Below are 19,626 nucleotides of genomic sequence, written 5' to 3'. Positions count from 1 at the left end.
AAAGACAAAAATCCCAAAGGATCTGTCCATTAATCGGACAATTAGCCTTGCCCCTGAACAATAGACTTGACATGACCACTTGTGTCAAACAACAAATCACTGACACCTATATTCCTCAGTAGAAAACATTGTGGCTAGATTTTATAAATAGATTTTGTGTCTTGCCCACTGCTTGCTTGCTGAGCTCCACACAAAGCCCAATGAACCCTGTACAACACTATCAACAATCTTGGATTAGTGTAGACATTCATCTTAATCATGGCTATGAGCACTTGGATATAGCTTATTATTATTGTGCCAGTTAATCTTTCCTGTCTTTTCCCTCTCTTAGTTTATCTTTTTACTTTAAGGGAGGACTGCCAGTTAACCAAATTAAGAACTGCACTTCTTATTATCTCTCAATACACAATGTATTATTCCAGTTTTGTTTTTGTCCTCATTTGACCATTTCAGCTGGAGCATTTTAGGTTGTTTCCAGCTAGTCGATTAACTAAAAATGAAGTCACCATCTTTACAGGAAAAGGTGCACAGCCCACACAGAAACCTCAGTGCTCCATTAGTCAGCTGTCCATATATCAGCAAGCATTAATTTATGTGCTTATGGCTGACCAAATAACAATTATCATAACTGGCTCTATGTAAAATTCTGCTGCAATTTGTGAAAAGATCAATTTGTAAATAGACAGATCCCTCAAGATCACGTTTAGATTCACATAGTATAAACATTTTATTCTAGAATTTAGATTCAACTTTACCCCATTTTGACATCCGCTAACTACACTTAGTTAGTAAATGTCAAAAGACAATAAGAGAAGGAAACTGGACAAAAAGTTGTGTAAGAACAAGGACTGCAGTCTACTAGTCAGCCTCATCTGTCTTGCATTAGACATAAAGAACAATGTAGATTGTACAGACCCCTTCTTCTCGTGGTGGGGGAGGAGGCTCTCTAGGGAAGAAATTACAAACAGAAGTGTGTGTCGCCTGTGTTTCTGCTGTAATCTATTAATCAGATTCAAAAAGAAAGTCAAGATACTGAATAGCATTTACATGCATTTGTATGCATGCATTACTGAAAATTCCCAAAACATTGGGGAAAATGTGGAAATTAAACAAATGACTACCAGATAGACTAGATGTAAAGATAACTGATTCATTGCATCCACTTGAAACACAAGGGTATATTCACATCGTATTTAATGTTCAACACCATTCCATTTCTCAGCAAGCTGATTCTACCTGCAGAGCTGCACTGTTATTTGGTCAACCGTCGTGAGGGAAGAGAGGACAGAAGAGCAACAGAGAACTGTTGCTCCAGGGTGTCATGTGATGCAGCCATCATTACGTCACAGTGTAGTGATCAGGCCACAGTGAGCATTAACAAGAAACTGCACAGAAACTGCACAGAAACTGCACTGCTCTACCTGAAAAACTAGACATGAGGAGCTAAGTCAGATTCCCTCCTCATGCAGCAACAATTTTTTTTTCGTTATTAACAGAATCACTAACACAAAACTTCAAGCTTCTGCATTCCTGGTAATAACCTTCACATGTATCTGCATGTCTTCAGTGACCATGTCGCTGCATCTTAATCTAAAACAGCTGTCTGGCTGTATATAGCCCAAACATGAGACAGATGCATCAACAAAAGCAAAAAGCTTTACATCAGTAGAAGTTGGTGCAAAACCATGATGTCAAACAGTGCTATATCTAATCATTTAACTTGAAGCGTTAATTAAATAGTTTGACATTCTGGGAAATATGCTCATTGGCTTAGTTGCCAGGAGTAAGGTAAGTCTCTCATCTGTATGTTAAATATGAAACTTAGTGTAGCTTAGCTGAAAGACTGGAAATAGGCGGAAACAGCAAGCCTGCTGTCAAAAAGTAACAAAACCACTTGCCAGTACCTCTAAAGCTCACACATTAACACAATATATATGTTATTTGTCATTTGTAACCTGTATATAAACCAAGTATAGAGTAGTTTTCAGTAGGTTTTACAGGAGGTTATGTGTTGAACTATTTTTTGGCGGACTTCCTTATATTTATGTTCCAGTTCTGAAAGGGGTAATATTTAGCATGTCAGCAAATAAGTAAATTCCTCTAAATGTTGAACTATTCCTTTAAAAGGCAAAAAAAAACGTGTTGATCTGATCTGACAAATGAGGCAGTGGTTAAAGAAGGCACACAGCTTTGACTTGTGTGTGTGGTCCTGTTTTTGTTCACTTTTATGCTTAACTTGTTTAGATATTCCCTCTCTCAGCGCGGGCTCGAGTGCTACCCGAGTTGTAAATCCCACGTTGTTTAAGTTGCTCATGTGACAGCATAGCAAAAAGGTCTAAGCAGTGCAAAGAAAATGTTACAATGATCTGGCTAGCATGTACATTTGGAGGATTATAAAAATGACTGCAGAAACAGGGGCTTTTTGTTTCTTAGCCAGGGTGGAGAGTGTCATATGTTCAGACCAACAGAAAGAGAAGGCACATGCAACCATGTGAGGTGCATTGTACGCACTGCATGAGCGTGCCATGTGACATAAATCAAGAGTGAGCTGCCTGACTGAGAAACTCAGTGAGATGCAGAACATGAATGAACATCTGTCCTACCGTGCCTGATGAGCATTTGACAGTCAATAGCAACACATGCTACTGGCACTTTACTTCACATTGTACTTCATGACTTGGTGTGCTCTGACCTTTCAGGCTCTCCAGTCCACCCCCTTAGCTTCCCCCCAAAATTCTCTCCCCATTTCATGTGCTAGCCATATGTCATGAACTGCCATAATTCACACACAGACGTCTAAAGGAACAATCAAACATTGCCTCAAATCAAGTTTGTGTGCAACAGGGCTGTTCCAGCCTGATTATTTTCATGCCATTGAAAACTGGACCCATAACACATAAGTTGAAGACATGTATGACTAAGTGCCAAGACTCCAGTGCCCATAGTAGCAGTTCATTCTTAGATAGAAAAATGATTCTGAACAGTTACGAGTGGAAAAAACATCTTTGTTGTTAACAAAGCCAACTGGAATGCAGAGTTGTGAAAATATTGTCGGAGGTCATGAGGTTTGCAGAGCAGCAAGACCGGCTCTATATTTACGGGAGGGATTTAAAACACTGTAGAATGCAAGTCATCTGACCTAATTACACTGGTAGGGGTTGCTAGGGATGAGGTTTCACTTACAGCTCTGCTGTGTGCAGCCGGAACTGTCTAACTCCAGTCTGTCAGCATATACAGCCATTACAGCATTTCTATGGTTTGACATTGAACATACACTACAAAAATGTGTTATAAACATAAACTCGATGATTTGTATTTATGTTTGGTGGAATAAGAAGTGAGAGATCAGGTAAACTAAAATTTCAAGTATGGGGCCTTACTGGATTTCATGGTGGCTCCAATGAGGCTCATATGTTTCAGCCTTGCTGCTTTAGTAATGAGATAGAACACAAAATTAGGGTCTCTGGTTAATGTGTGCATATCACTGATATACACTGTGATTAATTTGAGTTATATATATGTATTTGGTGTATTTTATACCATGTATTTGAGTTAGACGCTACTGTATAAGTTGGGATACGAAATGACAATAGAGGCCAAAGAAATTTCAAAAACATTACACTGATTTTTAGAAATTCTTCCCAGAAAATGGCTTATCATTATGTTTTGATACTTTCGTATGCCATTAAATTAAAGTCGGAGTCATACGAAACATCGCTGACTATTGACAAACCCAGTTTGTTCAATGTTATATCATATGTTGTGATGTTGTAGCTGTTCTGGCATTAGCATTAAGTTACAGTAGTTACAGTTATAATATTTATTCAGGTGATATTACAGTTAATGTTCTGAACAGACTTTATTATGACTCAGTTCATAAGCGTACTCTATGGGTTTCACCTTTACTAAGTGCTGTGAAAATTTATAGCGTCTGGACTGGATGCATGCTCCGTGCTCTTATCTTTCAAACAGGAAAATGTGAATTGGGACCTTTTCAGCAAAGAAAAGGAAATGTACACTTGAGATTAGGGTTTATTCTTGGGACTATTCTGCAAAACAGCGGTGCGGCTTGGCAAGCTCGTGCTTGATTTACAGTGCTGCTCTCTCTCTTCAGAGAACTCTTTAGCCTTGCTGCCTAGGTTTCAACCTGAAAGTGCAGAGACCTGAGTTTCCCAGCAGCTGTCGTTAGTGGTGAATGTCACACACGGCTGCCAAGTCACGCCAAATAGACCCCATCTACTATGGCAGCTCTCATATTTCACTGGCTCTCCCTGGGAATAACAAAAACACAGTATGAGTCCAGTGCATTAAGGTTGGCTTCACTAGTGTTGTGAAGACAAAGCATCAAACTACTGGAGGAAATAGGACTAAATATCCATAAAACCTACAATCTGTAGCTCAATTTTTATATTCTGGTAAGGACAAAAACAATTTTTAGCTTGATTTGATAGACAACCAGAAATAAGTTGTGCACTCCTGCATTTGCTAAAGCAAAGCTATATTAAAAACAAGACACTTAATTTTTTTTAAAAAAACTGCCATGTGCATTAACTGCTGCCCTTAAATGACTCTTGTGCAAACTGTGTCCATTGTTTTACAACACTGATCACACTGTGTCCAAGAGTCCACCCTTACCCCTAGGCTTCAAAGCACAAAAGCAACCGACCACCTATAAATGCCAGCAAACACATAGCTACAGAGAAAATAACTATAGGCAATGAGTACAACAACGCTTAGCAGCCAGGGTCATAACTGCACAGGCTAAATGACAGACTGAACAGGGGGAAGTAGATGATAGCAGATAGACGTACAGAGGAATCTAAAGTGTATTTACAGGGCAGAGGACAAGAGGTGAGGCTGTGGGAAAGGGGGGGGACCAAACAACAGCATATAGAGACAAAGAATAGGACTTCTAGAGGGAAAGAAAGCCTTGTTGGGAATATATTTCAAGCCAAGTAAGTTGAGTCATATCATAAACTGAAACAGAGTGTTCATTTCCCTGGTGGACATTAGCTACTAGAAAGAAAACCAAAATAGATCAAAGCATTATAACTTCCAGCAGGCATCCACAGTAAAGCCACTGCGACGCTGTGCCTCTGGTTTAGTTTAGTGCTCTACTTCTGGAGCAAAAATAGAATGAATCCTGTGAATCATGTCTAAGTAACTAAGAGGATGCAACCATTACTCGAAGTGTCTTAAAGCGAGCACGGTCAAAGTTGGACTTACAACACTGTGTAATTGCTGTGTGTGTGTGCGTGTGTGTTTATATGTTTGTACGCGTACAGGCGCGCACATACTCAGCTGGGATCTCTGGCTTTGTTCTGGGTTTGCAAAGATTTTTTTTTTTGTTGTCAGTGTGGGTGTATCCAACTGTGACAAGCTGCTTGGCTCCGTTCGGTCCTTTGTAAACCCTGGAGTGTCCCATAGGAGTGGAGCTGCACTGAAAGCAGCTTAGCACCAGTGTTCACCTCTTGACTTAGTTACTGATTTACAGACTGCACTGAGAGCCAGACAAAACAAAGGAGGAGTCACATGGGGTCGGGAAGTGGTATTCAATCGCTTACCTCATTGTTACGTTTTCAGGGATCAGAAGCTGAAAGGGATCCTTGAAAGGGATCAAAAAATGAGGGAACCTTAGTTTTCGTCAAACCAAACTGATTTAAACTTAAGTTCCCTTAGTGAGTGCAGTCTACTGCAAAAAGAGGTTATAATTTTTTTAAATTGTATATTTTCTACTATATATGTTAATTCAATTTAGTACGTAACTCTGTGCAGCTGTTTTTTTGTAAATATTCAAGCTGAAATCACAAACCCAGAGGGAAGTAAATTTGTTGGCAAACAGACATTGTTAATCACTGTCAGTCATTTCTCTTTTACTTTACAACATAATGATCAGGACTGATAAACAAGGCTGACACACTCTTCTTCTTTTCTTGCAATCAAGCTACACAGAAACCAAAGCTAATCCAAGCAACACATTTTGAGATTAGCAGATCTGCCATGAAGGAGAACATCCAAATGTTGTGCATTCTGTATGAATGAAGATGCCTTGTGGATGCAAAGACCATTTACCATTCATCAAACAGACCCGTGCATGTTTTGCAACTCCCACATGGTTTTCTCATACTCATTTGTCAAAATAACACATTTCAGTTTTAATAACTTTGACATTATTATAAAGAGGCTCAGTGTCACTCTTGATTACAATGCTGGTGGTGGTATCCCGCTGTGTCACTTTACATCCGTCTGCGTCTGACAGCAGCAAAAAGGAGATTAGTTCTGTAACCTGTTGCCGAGCAGCTCGTGAGACTCTTCATTTTCAGGTTCCAGTACGGTCTGAATATAAATAATGAGATAGTGGAACAGGAATAATTTTATGTAATCCTTTCACCTTTTTATTTAAACCAGTTCTGTTCAAGTGGCACTGATTTTGTCTTAATTTTCTCTAAATGAGGAGCCGCATGCTCTTGAGTGTTATAAATTTCTCTATTCTGGCTTATGAAACCCCTCCAAATCCTACTGGATACTGTGAAAAGTATATTTTCATCAAGCTCATAACAAGGGTTAACAAGTTTTTTTTCTTAAAAAGTTGATATCTGGGATGCAAGATGCCCGCTCTTCATTGAACACACACATTAAAAGACATCTTTCAGGCTTCTTCCCCAAGCATAGACCTGAGAGCTGTCTTTGTTTTCTGTGTGCTGCTTCCCTCTTCCACCTGCTAACAGGCAGCTGGCTGCTCTGCTGTGACAACGTTGGGAGCTTCCAGACACCCTTGTAACAGCTTGGCTCGTTAGTGGGAGATTTAGCACTCTAACTTTGGGGGTCTAGAGGCCTGCTAATGTCCTGGAGGGGTGATTATGTCTAGCAGCTCGCTTGTCAGGGCAGAGCTTGGATTGACAGTTTCCTGTATAGGTGATCTTTGTCCAGACGGTCGACTGGGCCACAACTGCAACAGTGTGACAGGTTTTGTTCTGCTTCATTCATTGTCCGCCAGACCGGTTTGGACATTGTGGTTAAGAAAATATAAGGACCTGATTATAAGTAGTCTCTGAAAGTGCACAGTATCTTGAGGTATTTAATAACTTGATGAAATGGGCAACTTTTTGGCAAGCAATTGAAACCAACCAAACCAAAATTGATCTCAGCTAGTCCTTAAGCAAACCAGCCCAGCCTACAATCATCCCAGAGATAGAGTACTTCTTAACTGTGTACCTGAACATATTATATAGATATCTATCTAGATATCCATCTCATATTACCCTTCTGCACAGAAAATCTATTTAATTTATGTTTAAGATGTTTCCATGAATTGTGAAGCATTACTAAGCTACTGAACTTACTTTTGTTTATAGTCATTCTTGAGTAAAGCAATAAATGGGATTAAAAGATGATTTTTCTTTAAAAGGCAATGGTTGTTGTGGCTGAAATTGACACTGTCCATATACAAACATTTTTCAAACAAGGTTATCAGTAGGGAGTATCGTTAAGATTTTATTCGCACTACTACTCTTACTGTTACTGCAATACTGCTTATTGATGCAGTACTTTAACTGTACTCTTCTCCGTTGTTTTTGTTATCTTTTAAGAGAAAAAAGAAAATTAGAACAGGATTAACATAGCTTGCAGAGAGAGCTGGCCCCCACCCCTTACATATACGACAGGCCGTTAGAGAGATCGCTCGTCTATATCGGTAAGAGCGAAAAGCATCGTAAACACGTCTTAACCTTATTGTAAGTAAGAAACAGAGTTGCTGAGATAAAAGGCGCAAGAACCTTTATGTATCCTAAATATATAGGAAATCTATTTTCTCAATTTCTCCAATACTGAGAGAAGAACGGGTGCCAGAGCTTCTCGATATTATGGTCTTTGATAATTTAACACCGGGGCCTGTTTAATGCTTGGTTTCGGTGCCCATCCCTAGTTATCGAGCTTTAAATCAATCATGTTGGTTGAAAACGACAGCTCTTCTGCCAGTATCATAAGCAGCTGTAACTGGTTCCAGATGTGACAATCAGGTCCAATGATGGAGCACGATCATGCCAAATGAAACATGCCATAGTACCTCAAATATTTAGCTACCCCCCTCCTCCCCAAAACATCAGTCAGTGCCTATAGTGAGCCTATAGTAGGTTTACATTAACAGGAGGTCTTTTGTGGGAATCCGAAGCTGGATCCAATTATGTTTTCAAAGGTTGTATAGCATATTTTTCTGAACTTGACCACAGCAGCCAGCAGTTGTGACCTGAGACTTCACTCAGAGCTTTTAAGTACATACAGTGTTTAGCTGACTCAAATTTCTAAGATGCATAAATCCGGAACAGTTACATGTATGTTGGTCTGTGTTTTAGAAATATGTACAAAAAATCTTTTTAATTTACTGGGAGCAAAATTTTGTTGACAAACATGCTTTCTTACACTGTTGCTCCCTAGGCACCATGCTGTGGCAAGTCATGAACAAAAAAAAATATGATGCAGTCCCTTTCAACCACCTCTAACACCTGTCACCATCAATTAACATTATTCAACCTGTTCGCAAAGGTAACATAATATGAATGTACACTTGGGGTGAATTATCTGTGTAGAAAAAATAGTCTTACTCTAACAACACTGGAATCAGACTACTGGGTTTCATATTATATTATAATCACAAGGGGTCATATACTTTTTAAAGCTATTCAAGTTTCCATATTCCGGTTAGTTTTCAGAGTAGGAGGTAGTTGTGATAGTGTAAGATGTTCATTGTTGCCAGACAAAACCTCTGAGATCAAAGCCAGGAAAACGCATCTTCTCTCGTATTTAACATGTAGAAAAACAATGCTCAGGGATAAATAAAGCCCCTGAGCAGAGGCAAAACCAGTTAAATATAATTAAGCCGCAAAAAAGAAAAGACAAATTCAAGATACAAATTTAACTGCGCCTTGACCCAAATTTAACCTTGATTGAGGACAAACCGAGGGCAAACTATTCAGATTGAAACCCATCTGGATAGGTTTTGCAATATATACTGTATAAGGACATATAAACTCCTAACCATGAATCTACACTTCAGCCAACCAGCTTTAATGTCCAACTCTGTTTTACTTTAACACTTTAACACTGAATCTGGGCCCCTTTTGGTGCTCATCAGCTGCCCATTCCTCCAGCATCTGCAGCAGAGTTTCCCATAATTATGATGGATTAGATTGCGGCTCTTTGTGCCTGCACGCTGCAATTGTTTTGCAGATGCTGCAGATGTGACATGCATTAATAATTGAGGGAGGCAGACAGAAATCAATGTCCTACTGGAACCACTGAAATCTATTTGCTTTTGGCAGAGAGAGTGCAAAGGGAAAGCAAAAAATTAAACCATAAGGTCTGTTTGCTCCTTAACCTTTGGTAGAGATCTTTTCCAAGTTGTAAAAATTAAAATCTAGTTCTCGCATTTTTGCCAATTTCTCCCTATTGGAACTCTCTTTCAGCTTTCTTTACCTACATTTCATGCATTCAGTCTTGAAATAGCAATGATGTTTTGTGTGTAAAACACTACATATAATGAAAACTAGACAGAAACCAAATTTAGAATACCATGTGAAATATTCATCTATTTTACTACTCATTTAGGTTTTTAGATTTCTCCTTGCAACGGCAGAGTTAAGCTCTGATAACAAAGGCCTCAAACTTGAGAACTGAATTGTATTTGCATATTTGACATTAGAATGTGTTAAGGGTGAAGGATACCATGACTGAACAGCTGACAAGCAGCCAACTCCTCCTCCTATCTACCATCTGGGACATTAACCTTGCTAGACTTATGCTTTTTTTTGCCAAACAGTTGTATGGGTGACAGCAAGCACAGGTTGCCTGTTGTGATGTCTTCAAAATGAAACACACATATTACCATGTAATAAGTACTCTCAATACTGGACACTGCAAATATTACCACAAAACATGGTGTACACCTTCAGGACACCGTTTAGGCTGTGTATTTTAAATTCAAAATAGTGACTCACAATCCACTGTCAGCCAGTATAATCGTGTAATAACCTCTAGTTTGTATTCTTTTCTCCTCGCTCACTGTCTGGTCTTTAGGTGATTAAGTGATGAGATCATTGAGAGTGAATCTAATTCTATGACAGGACCATGTTACCAGCTGGTACACATTCAGTGCCAAGTGTTAACACATTGCTCTACTGACCTTTGTAATGGAATGTGCAAGATAAAGGCCATATTCAAACCTAAGCCTTCAGTGTAAGACCGCTTAAAGCAGATGTTTGTCAGCAGAACATATTTGAGTAGTGATATCAGTATAACTTATGTTGAAGGACTAAAAATGTGGGGCTTCCTGAAAATAATTAGCTTAGCTTAAACAGTTTCACAGACAAATCTTAATCTCAACATTACAAGGCAGCATCCTCCAGACAAATCATTTAATCAATGTTCCTGCACTTGTCTAAGTTAAAATGCTTGATCCTATAAAAACCTTGGTGATAAGGACATTAAGTATACTGTATGTCCTATATGTTAAAACTGGTACATTTAACATTTGTTTCTAATAAAATTTGTATTTCAATAATTGTAACTTAGAGTACAAGAAATTATATTCAAATGTTAACTTGTATAGATTGATTAGATATGCTTTATTCACAATTAGTGAGCATAATAAAACATCATAAAGTAGAAAAGTAAAGTAGTTGTAAAGTAGGCGGTGCTAGAGGCAAATCAAAACTCTAAAAATAACTGTATCCAATTATGTTTTGGGGTTTGAAATGCTATATGTACACTACATAGTTGACTGGGTGGTTCTTCAACACAATCAGTGAAACATTTGCTTTTCACACTATACACATCATGACCCAGTCTTCACATCTTCAGTGTGTACGGGTGCAACCACATAAAGCATGGCAGTTTGTGTTACATAGTACATATTACTGTATTTCAAAACTTAACTTTTAAATACTGCATAAATGCTTAAATACTGATGTAACAAACTATTTCTCTTCCACTCTCTGCCTTGCAGGACGGACAGAGGGCAGCCCTGTGGATGGACTCTGAGCAGGCCAGATGGAAACAGAACAGGCCAGACATGAGACGGAAGAAAGTCTGATATTAGCACAATTTGGCACATCTCACACCATCTCTCACAGACTCCAGAATGGAGGCCAGTCTTCAGGCGGAGATTCTCTGCAGATCACTGGGGATACGAACTGGAACCTTTACAAGCCAGGCACAGGTGTCAACTCCATGAAGAGGCACAGAGAGAACTGCGACAGCCCTGCTTCAGTACAAGGGCTGTTCGATCAAGGATCCTACACAATGAATGGAGAACTGATGAACGGAGAGTTAAAGCATTCAGTCACTGAGCAGTCCTTACTGGTCCACCAGCCCAAGAAACTTAAAGTAGATAGTGAGATTAGAGGTAATGACAACATGGGCTCCAATTTGGTGGACAACTTTCCTGAGTTGACAAAAGCAACAGAATTTGAATGCAATACCCCACAGACGGAGATTAAGTTTGAAAAGAGGAACTGTAATTTTCCTAATGGTGATATTTTTGGTCTACCTAGAAACAAACAAGTTTCAATTCCAAATGGTGCTGTATCACCCCCCTCAACCATAGAAAGCACTCCAGGTGATCTTTTAGAGAAAACTTTGTCTCAGTATTATCCTGAGCAAGTGTCAATTGCATCATCTGGGCCACAGCTAGATGCTGTCAATGGTTCAATGATAAATAAGATGCCCAGTGAAGGTGCTGAATCCTCTTTAACCTCAGGATTGCCTAATTTAACTCAGATGCCTGACTCACAGGAACGGCAGTCTGGGGTATCAGGCAATGTTGAAGGAAGACACAATTATAACTCTGGCAACTACGTAGTGAATGGATACTCCAACAGTTTTGATGCAAACCATCAGCAGCAACAACAGCAACAACATCAGCAGCGACCACCATCTTACTCTGGTCAGGAGCTATCTCTAGGTCAGCTGCCTGGAATGATCCCACCTACAAATACTGTCAATGGCTCACAACAACATCAAAATGGCCCAAAGTGTTTTTCAGATGACAGGAATCCTCAAGGTATATTTGTAAAAGCCAACCAAGAATTTAACCAGAGCTCTTTTCTTGAGCGCAATGCTCCTCTACAGACGGGAGAGGCAGATGGATATGGAACTTTTCCCAACTCTGGAATGCAGAAGATGGGGCAAAGTGAGGAACCCGGGTCTGGTCAGCATCAACATCACAGCTCTGACAGAGGCCACCAGTATGGGATACAACCCCACACCTTAAACCAAAATGCTGGGAACCCACGTGGCGCTGACAGTTCAGGACCCATGGGGTCCAGTCTCCAGCAGCCACTTCATGCTGGGTTAGAAAACGAGATGGAGAACACATCCCAGCAGAGAACCAACTTATTATGTCCGACTCCCCACCAGAGAGGCTGGATAGAGCTAAACTCTTCACATTCCCAGCAGCAACCTGCAAATGGCCCGTCATCCCAGGTACAAGAGCAGGACATGTGGAGGGGCTTCCCTGCTAAGCCTCAGTCAGAGCAGCAGACAGCTAACCCCCAGGTTCACTGCCAGATGCTGGAGCCAAATCCAGCGCAAAGATTCCAGACACAGGGAGTTTTCACAGATAGCAGCCAGGGATCTAACAGCTTCCAGCAGCAACAGCAGGACTGTCAACCAGCCCAAATTCACTGTGCTTCAGCTCAGCACAACACTGCCCCTGAGTGGCAGCAATCAAATTCTGAGGCATCACAAAGCCAGCAGCCTCTACCCCAGAAAATGTCTGAGCAGCGCAACTTACCCCCAAATCAGCAGGCAGACAGCCGCTACCACATCCACATGCAGTCAGAGCACTTATGTGAAGACCCTGACCTGCAGGATATACTGTCACCTGGGTTTTTACCAACACAACAACAGCAGCAACAACAGCACTGTCATCTTCAGCGTCCCCTATCCCACCCACCACAATTTGAAGGGCAGCAACTGAAGTCTCCCATTTATAGACCTCGCAGTCAGCCTCAGCCAAATCAGCAGCAGCAGCTTCAACCCAGCCAGCCTCTTAGAAACAATTCTGCGCAATCCAACAACCAACACATCCAGCCCAATGATCATGCAACACTTAGTTATAATAACGCAACAGAGATGCAACAACTTCAACAACATCAAAGGCAGTATCCACCTAACTCAGGCACTAGTAACCTCAAGCAATTTCAACCACAGCTGCCTAACAACCACTGCCACCAGCCCAATCATGTGGAAATCTCCCAGACCTCTACACAGTCACAACCTCACTTACCACAAGGCATGTTAAACCAACAGGTGTCAACCCAGATGTATCCCAAAGCTGAACAGCAGCTGAAGATATCATGCACTCAGTTCCAAAGGGGACCTCGACTACCTCTGGGACCTGTGGGTCCCCATGGAGACTTTCAGAGGCATGCAGCCTTGCGTATGCACCTGCTACAAAGGCAAGAGCGCCAGGGCCCTCCTCATCCCCCTTTGAGCATTAGTGACCCCAAACATGACCTGAAAGCTGTGAAAATGGAAAACGGACCCAAATTTGAGCTGCCAAGTTTACAGCAGCAGGAACAGCAGTTACAGATGCGTGAGGCGAGCATAGGCGGAGTGCAAGTCAAACAGGAGAATCAACAATCCCTGTGTGAGCAAAGCAAGCGACAGGGAAGCATATTGGCATCTATGGAACAAAGCCTGAGGCAGTATGAGCTTTCACCTGTGTTTGAGAGGAAATCACTTGTCATCAATTCATCAAATAAAGTCAAGTTGGAATCTTCTGGGCCTGTCACAATCCTGTCAACCAACACTGACCTTAGTGGAGTGGAATCATCAGCAGCTGCGTCAGCCAATGTAACTCTGAAAAAACCACCCGATTCCACCCCTAAGAAAGAGCAGCTCCTACAAAGCTTTATGGACTCTCCTATGAAGCTACTGGATACCCCTATTAAGAATCTATTGGATACCCCCATGAAAACACAATATGACATTGCATCCTGCCACTGTGTTGGTGAGTCTCATGATGTTGATTCTGAAACATGATTGATCAGTTGGTGTGTTAATATTAACGTATGCTCCATTATGGTATTTAGAACAAATCAGTGAGAAGGATGAAGGCCCATACTACACTCACTTGGGGTCAGCGCCTAGTGTTGCCAGTATTCGGGAGTCGATGGAGAAAAGGTTAACCATAGATTTGATTTCTTGAGAAATTACAGTAAACAGTGATTGTTTTACATACCCACTGTGTGCTATTTTACTTGCGTTTACATAAACACCTCTGTTCTGCTTTGAAGGTCTGGTTTAACTGGTCGTGCCATCAGGATTGAGAAAGTAATATATACTGGCAAGGAAGGGAAAAGTACACAGGGGTGCCCCATAGCCAAATGGGTAAGAATAATTTATTAATCCTTCATTTGGGAAGTAGGTAAACCCTTGCATTTGCCTCAAATATCAGCATGTGCACAAATTTCTATACCTTTCATGTTTTAGGTGATTCGTCGATCCAGTGTAGAAGAAAAGCTACTGGTTTTGGTGCGGGAACGTAGTGGTCACACATGTGAGACAGCCTGCATCGTTGTGGTAATCCTGGTCTGGGAGGGCATCCTGCCCAGCCTGGCTGACCGCCTCTACCTCGAGCTAAGTGAAACTCTAACAAAGCATGGAGCCCTCACCCAGAGACGATGTGCTATCAATGAGGAGTAAGTGACACCACTACAGAATTCAAATCTGGCCAAGAAGGCTTCAGTATTTTATTTTTTTTTACAAAACAGAGAAGTTTAAAATGTAATGTAAAGATGGTCACAATAATTGTAAGACAGATTTTAAGCCAACATTACCTTCATGTGTACCATCATCATGGCCACACTGGTTCTTATTTTGTATGCATAAAGGAAAGATTTAGTTATTCTTTTTGTTTTTTTTCAAGGGCTTTTGTGTCTTCTAATCATTATTTGATCGTCGGTCATCAAGTTATTAACACTTAACCAACCTTGGTAACAAAAACACATTTAAATGTTTTGTCCTCACCCTTCAGGAGGACCTGTGCATGCCAGGGGTTAGATCCTGACGCCTGTGGAGCATCTTTTTCCTTTGGCTGCTCTTGGAGCATGTACTACAATGGCTGCAAGTTTGCCCGGAGCAAAATACCAAGAAAATTCAAGCTACTAGGCGATGATATGAAAGAGGTATTTCCTCTAGTTGCCTTAATATACAGTAATACTCTAATTAAGTTAACTAAACACTGCCAATTTTTGTATTTCAGGAAGAGAAAATTGAGCACAACCTTCAAAATCTGGCAACCTTATTAGCTCCCTTGTATAAAACTTTGGCACCTGAAGCTTATGGAAACCAGGTCAGTATATCTAGGCATTGTCTACTTGCCTTTCCACATCTACATTATTTATCATTATTATTGATACTGATTATTAAAATATATCATGAAAACATCATGTTTTAAAATATAATTGATTTTCAGATCAAATCTAAATCTAAAATGGTTTTAAGTCATGTATATGCTAATAACATGATTAATGCAACTTGCATGCTGGTATTCATTACCAACAGAAAGTCAAACTTTTAACTGTGCATGGGTATTTGTCTACATGATAAAGTCGTTTTGTATAGATTTCCCAACAACATTGTTTAATGACCTTTGGAAACCTTTAATCTCTTATTCAAATTTACCTCCTGTTGTTCCTGGACACAGGTGGAACATGAACACAGGGCACCAGATTGTCGTCTGGGGTTCAAGGAGGGCCGCCCCTTCTCTGGGGTCACTGCTTGTCTGGACTTTTGTGCTCATGCTCACAGAGACCTCCACAACATGCAGGGTGGTAGCACTGTGGTAAGCAGAACCTCTAAATTGTATACCTCTCTAAGAATGTTGTTCTTGCACGAGGGTGAAACAGATGCAGGGACACAAAATGCATATCAAGGTATGCCTTGATTTCCCCATTGAAGCCTGACTTGAAAACAGATATGTGAACAAAGGTAGACTTATTTAACTTCTGTGACATCCCCAATAAAAAGTATCTCACCCTGTTTTTCCAGGTGTGTACACTAACAAGGGAGGACAACAGAGAAATTGGAAAACTACCAGAGGATGAGCAGCTCCATGTACTGCCTCTGTATAAGGCATCCAACACTGACGAATTTGGCAGTGAGGAGGGTCAGCAGGAGAAAATCAAGTCAGGCGCCATCCAAGTCCTCAGTGCCTTCCGCCGCCAGGTGCGCATGCTTGCAGAACCCGCCAAGTCTTGCCGGCAAAAAAAGCTAGACGCTAAGAAGGCAGCTGCCAACAAGAATGCCATGCTGGACAGCGCTAATGATAAGGCAGAGAAGGCCATCCTGGCCAAGTCAAAAGCTGGGACTTATGAGAATAATATTCAGAGCGCTACAATGGCAGGTAAGGTAACATTTAATCTGGCACATTTTATAAATTGCATATTAAATATTGATTATGAAATTACTTTGCTACTACTTAGGCCTTTATTTTTGGGGGGTTTTCTTTTCTAGGACTTATACCAGGTGCTATGGGAGCAACCCTGCAGTCAGGTCAGCCAACACACCCTCTTGGGGCCCATCATCAGCAACTACAGCAGCAACTACAGCAGCAACAACAGCACGGCATCCTTCCCCCTTATCCTGGCTCAACACATGCAGCCAGCTACCCCAGGTTCCCCAACCATCCTGGGTCTTTTCCAAGCACTTCCACGCCAGGCAACATGTATCCACCAGCAACAGCCAGCTCTTACCCCTCCCCACTCCATGCACCAAACTCTTACATTAATGGATCAAATCGTCCATTTCCCGGTTATCAATGTAACGGGGGAATGGCCCTTAACAATTACCATCCATACTATGCTTCAAACCCAAAGCACCTAGACATGTATCGACAACAGCGGCCAGCGCTTTACTCAGAGCAGCAGTACAGTGTCCATCAACGTTTTGAGGTCAATTATCAACCAAGGTATGGTGAGCCAGGTTTACAGGTCAATGGTTACAATGCTTGCAACATGCGACCAGTTCACCCAATTAGACCTTATGCTCCTTATGGCCCTAATGGACCCTCAGACCCCCAATTCATGGACCCCCTCTCAAGAGCACCCTCAGCCCATGGAGGTCTAGACTATACAGCTGCTGTGAGCAAAGGCAATCAGTTTGGAGGATACCCAAATCCATACCTATCTCGGAGTCCTCAAATCTTACCCCCAGGCCAAGATCCTTTCCATATGCAAATCAAGACAGAGATGGGCATGCCTCGTCCACAGATGCTTTCTGCTCAGTTAAGTGGTGGGTGCTTAAACCCTGAAACACAGTCAGGGTTAGGCCAGCCTAATGGGAGCCTCACAGGCTCTGGTATTAAGCAGGAACCTGGAACACCACAGATACCCATAACCCCACAAAAGCCTGAGATGTGGTCAGACAATGAGCACAACTTCTTAGACCCTGACATTGGGGGTGTGGCAGTGGCACCAAGCCACGGTTCAGTCCTCATTGAGTGTGCAAAACGGGAGCTTCATGCCACAACACCCCTTAAAAACCCAGATCGTAACCATCCAACACGCATCTCCTTGGTCTTCTACCAGCACAAAAATATGAATGAGGCCAAGCATGGTTTGGCACTGTGGGAAGCAAAGATGGCAGAGAAGGCTCGAGAGAAGGAGGAAGAAGCGGAGAGGAATGGTGGTGAGGGGACACCTAGCAAGGGCAGCAAGAAGGGGGTGAAGCGAGAGCATCCAGAGTCATCAGAAACCACCGGGGAGCCTCCTTACAAGCGCTTTATCCAGGCACTAATGGAGGGGTCCTTGTCATGCACAACAAACACCCATGTCAGTACATCTCCGTACGCCTTCACTAAGGTCACAGGGCCTTACAGTCAGTTTGTATAGACACATTCATGATCAAGAAAATTAAGGGTGCTTTATTTATGACATAGGCCATAAGCACCATTAGCCTCATCGAAACACTCCTTCCTATCTGTAAGGTTGGCAACACTGTTGCGTAGAAGAGGAACCCGTGATCAGATGAGATATAAATCACCTTTCACATCAGGTCTTTCACCTCTTTAACAATCAAGCTTTACCAGTTGACCCTACAAAGGATGTATTTTTGTTTGGCAACTTTTGCAAGGTACACACTGTCAAATCTCTGGTGCTTTTAGTCTGATACACAAGGACCTATTTTTAATGGAAACAAAGTTTCATTTTTGGTGGCTTTATTTTTCTTACAAAATTTTGGAGATGTCATCTTTGCAACACTGACTTTGTAAATGACAGCATTGACGGTGCTAAAGTGTGTGTTTATTACCATATATTTTAATTCAAATGCCTTCACACTATAACCAGAAAACACTCTGCGAGTGATACTTCATGACTTATGTCAACAGGACACTGAAAAATCCCACTGTTAAATCATCAGCATCATAATGGTTTTTGGCGAGTCAGTGTTTCTAGAGCACTTTTTAAATGAGAGTTAAATGTTTTGCTAATACCTTTAAATCATAAAATCTGGTTATACTGTATCTCTACCTATAGAGTAATTCATTTTAAAGCATCACTAAACTTAAATTGATGAATTTATAACAAAGGGTTGTATGAGCAATCCATGAAACTGTTTCAAATTCATGCAGAAAGATTTTTTAAGTCATTGTATTGGTGCTTATTTCACTTTCCTGTCATTTATACTGTAAATTGAGCCATTCTAATGGTGCATTTTTAACATTTTGAGGAAAAAAAAAAATCAACGTTTGTGTTATTTTAGTTTTCCAGGTTTACTTTGTTGTCAGCGACTGTTTTTAATGTTCCTTACCTTAGGTTCATTGAACAAACCTGGACTGTGAATATTACACGTAGTTTTATGTCTGTGGTGCTTAGTAAATGTGCTTTTTATACACTGAGGAACATGAAACAGGGTAAGCTCAGCGTCAGTTTCAGAGGGCAGCTGGCTTGCTGTGGGGTCTTTAATTATTGCTATCTAACTGTAAAATAAACAGGTGAGATTTGTACAGTAAATTAATTTCCCGTTTTGGAATTACTGTTATAGATTTTGTTTTGTAAAGAATGCTAACAGCCTATTTCATTGTATTTCTTTGGGTTTCAACTGATTTTAAATCATGAGGTGCTATTAAACCTACTACACAATGTGAGACTCCTTAGGCAGTGAGAAGGCTTTTAAATAATGTACAGTGCAAACCTGTCATATACCTCAAAACTAGTTTGGCAATAGATTTATAACATATTTTTCTTTCTTCCTTTGTATATTACTTTCAAAATGTTAATAACAGTTAAACTTCAGGCCACCAAAAGGCATATAAGTTCATTTCCTACTTTCTTATCAGTACGGTAGAAAGTATTACTTGAACTTGAATCTTTGATGTTACTGTAAAATCAGGGACATTTTCAATGTCAATTTCATTTGTGTACATCTTCATCGCCTGTATTCATCTTGTCTTTTTCTCATTCAGGCACTTGCCATTGCATCCTGAATATGCTTCTTCTATACTTCACACAAACAAAAAATATTTTTTGAGGAGAAAGACACTTTCCTGCTATTTTTTACCTATATTTTAGTTAGGATGGTGGTAATCTTTTAAAACTAATTTGAACATATATGCACTGAGTTGAC

At 40.8% G+C, this 19,626-nt stretch overlaps 1 protein-coding gene across 1 annotated transcript in view; it reads left to right on the top strand.

Annotated features, from left to right (window-relative positions):
• tet2 (tet methylcytosine dioxygenase 2) overlaps positions 1-19,013 on the top strand; it is a 28,487-nt gene extending 9,474 nt beyond the window's left edge. Inside the window, exons 2-10 of the mRNA XM_070856163.1 lie at positions 11,000-14,008; positions 14,091-14,181; positions 14,295-14,388; positions 14,491-14,699; positions 15,035-15,185; positions 15,263-15,352; positions 15,707-15,844; positions 16,051-16,405; positions 16,516-19,013. Of these exons, the coding sequence (XP_070712264.1) occupies positions 11,044-14,008; positions 14,091-14,181; positions 14,295-14,388; positions 14,491-14,699; positions 15,035-15,185; positions 15,263-15,352; positions 15,707-15,844; positions 16,051-16,405; positions 16,516-17,891 (5,469 nt within the window). The 5' untranslated portion in view covers positions 11,000-11,043 and the 3' untranslated portion in view covers positions 17,892-19,013. The remainder of the gene's footprint in view (positions 1-10,999; positions 14,009-14,090; positions 14,182-14,294; positions 14,389-14,490; positions 14,700-15,034; positions 15,186-15,262; positions 15,353-15,706; positions 15,845-16,050; positions 16,406-16,515) is intronic.
• The last annotated feature ends 613 nt before the right edge of the window (positions 19,014-19,626 follow it).

Source organism: Pempheris klunzingeri, chromosome 3 (genome assembly GCF_042242105.1).
Source record: "Pempheris klunzingeri isolate RE-2024b chromosome 3, fPemKlu1.hap1, whole genome shotgun sequence".
In the NCBI taxonomy this organism is placed as follows: domain Eukaryota; kingdom Metazoa; phylum Chordata; class Actinopteri; order Acropomatiformes; family Pempheridae; genus Pempheris; species Pempheris klunzingeri.
The sequence above is the reverse complement of the archived record's forward strand: the minus strand, read 5'-3'. Positions and strand labels throughout refer to the sequence as shown.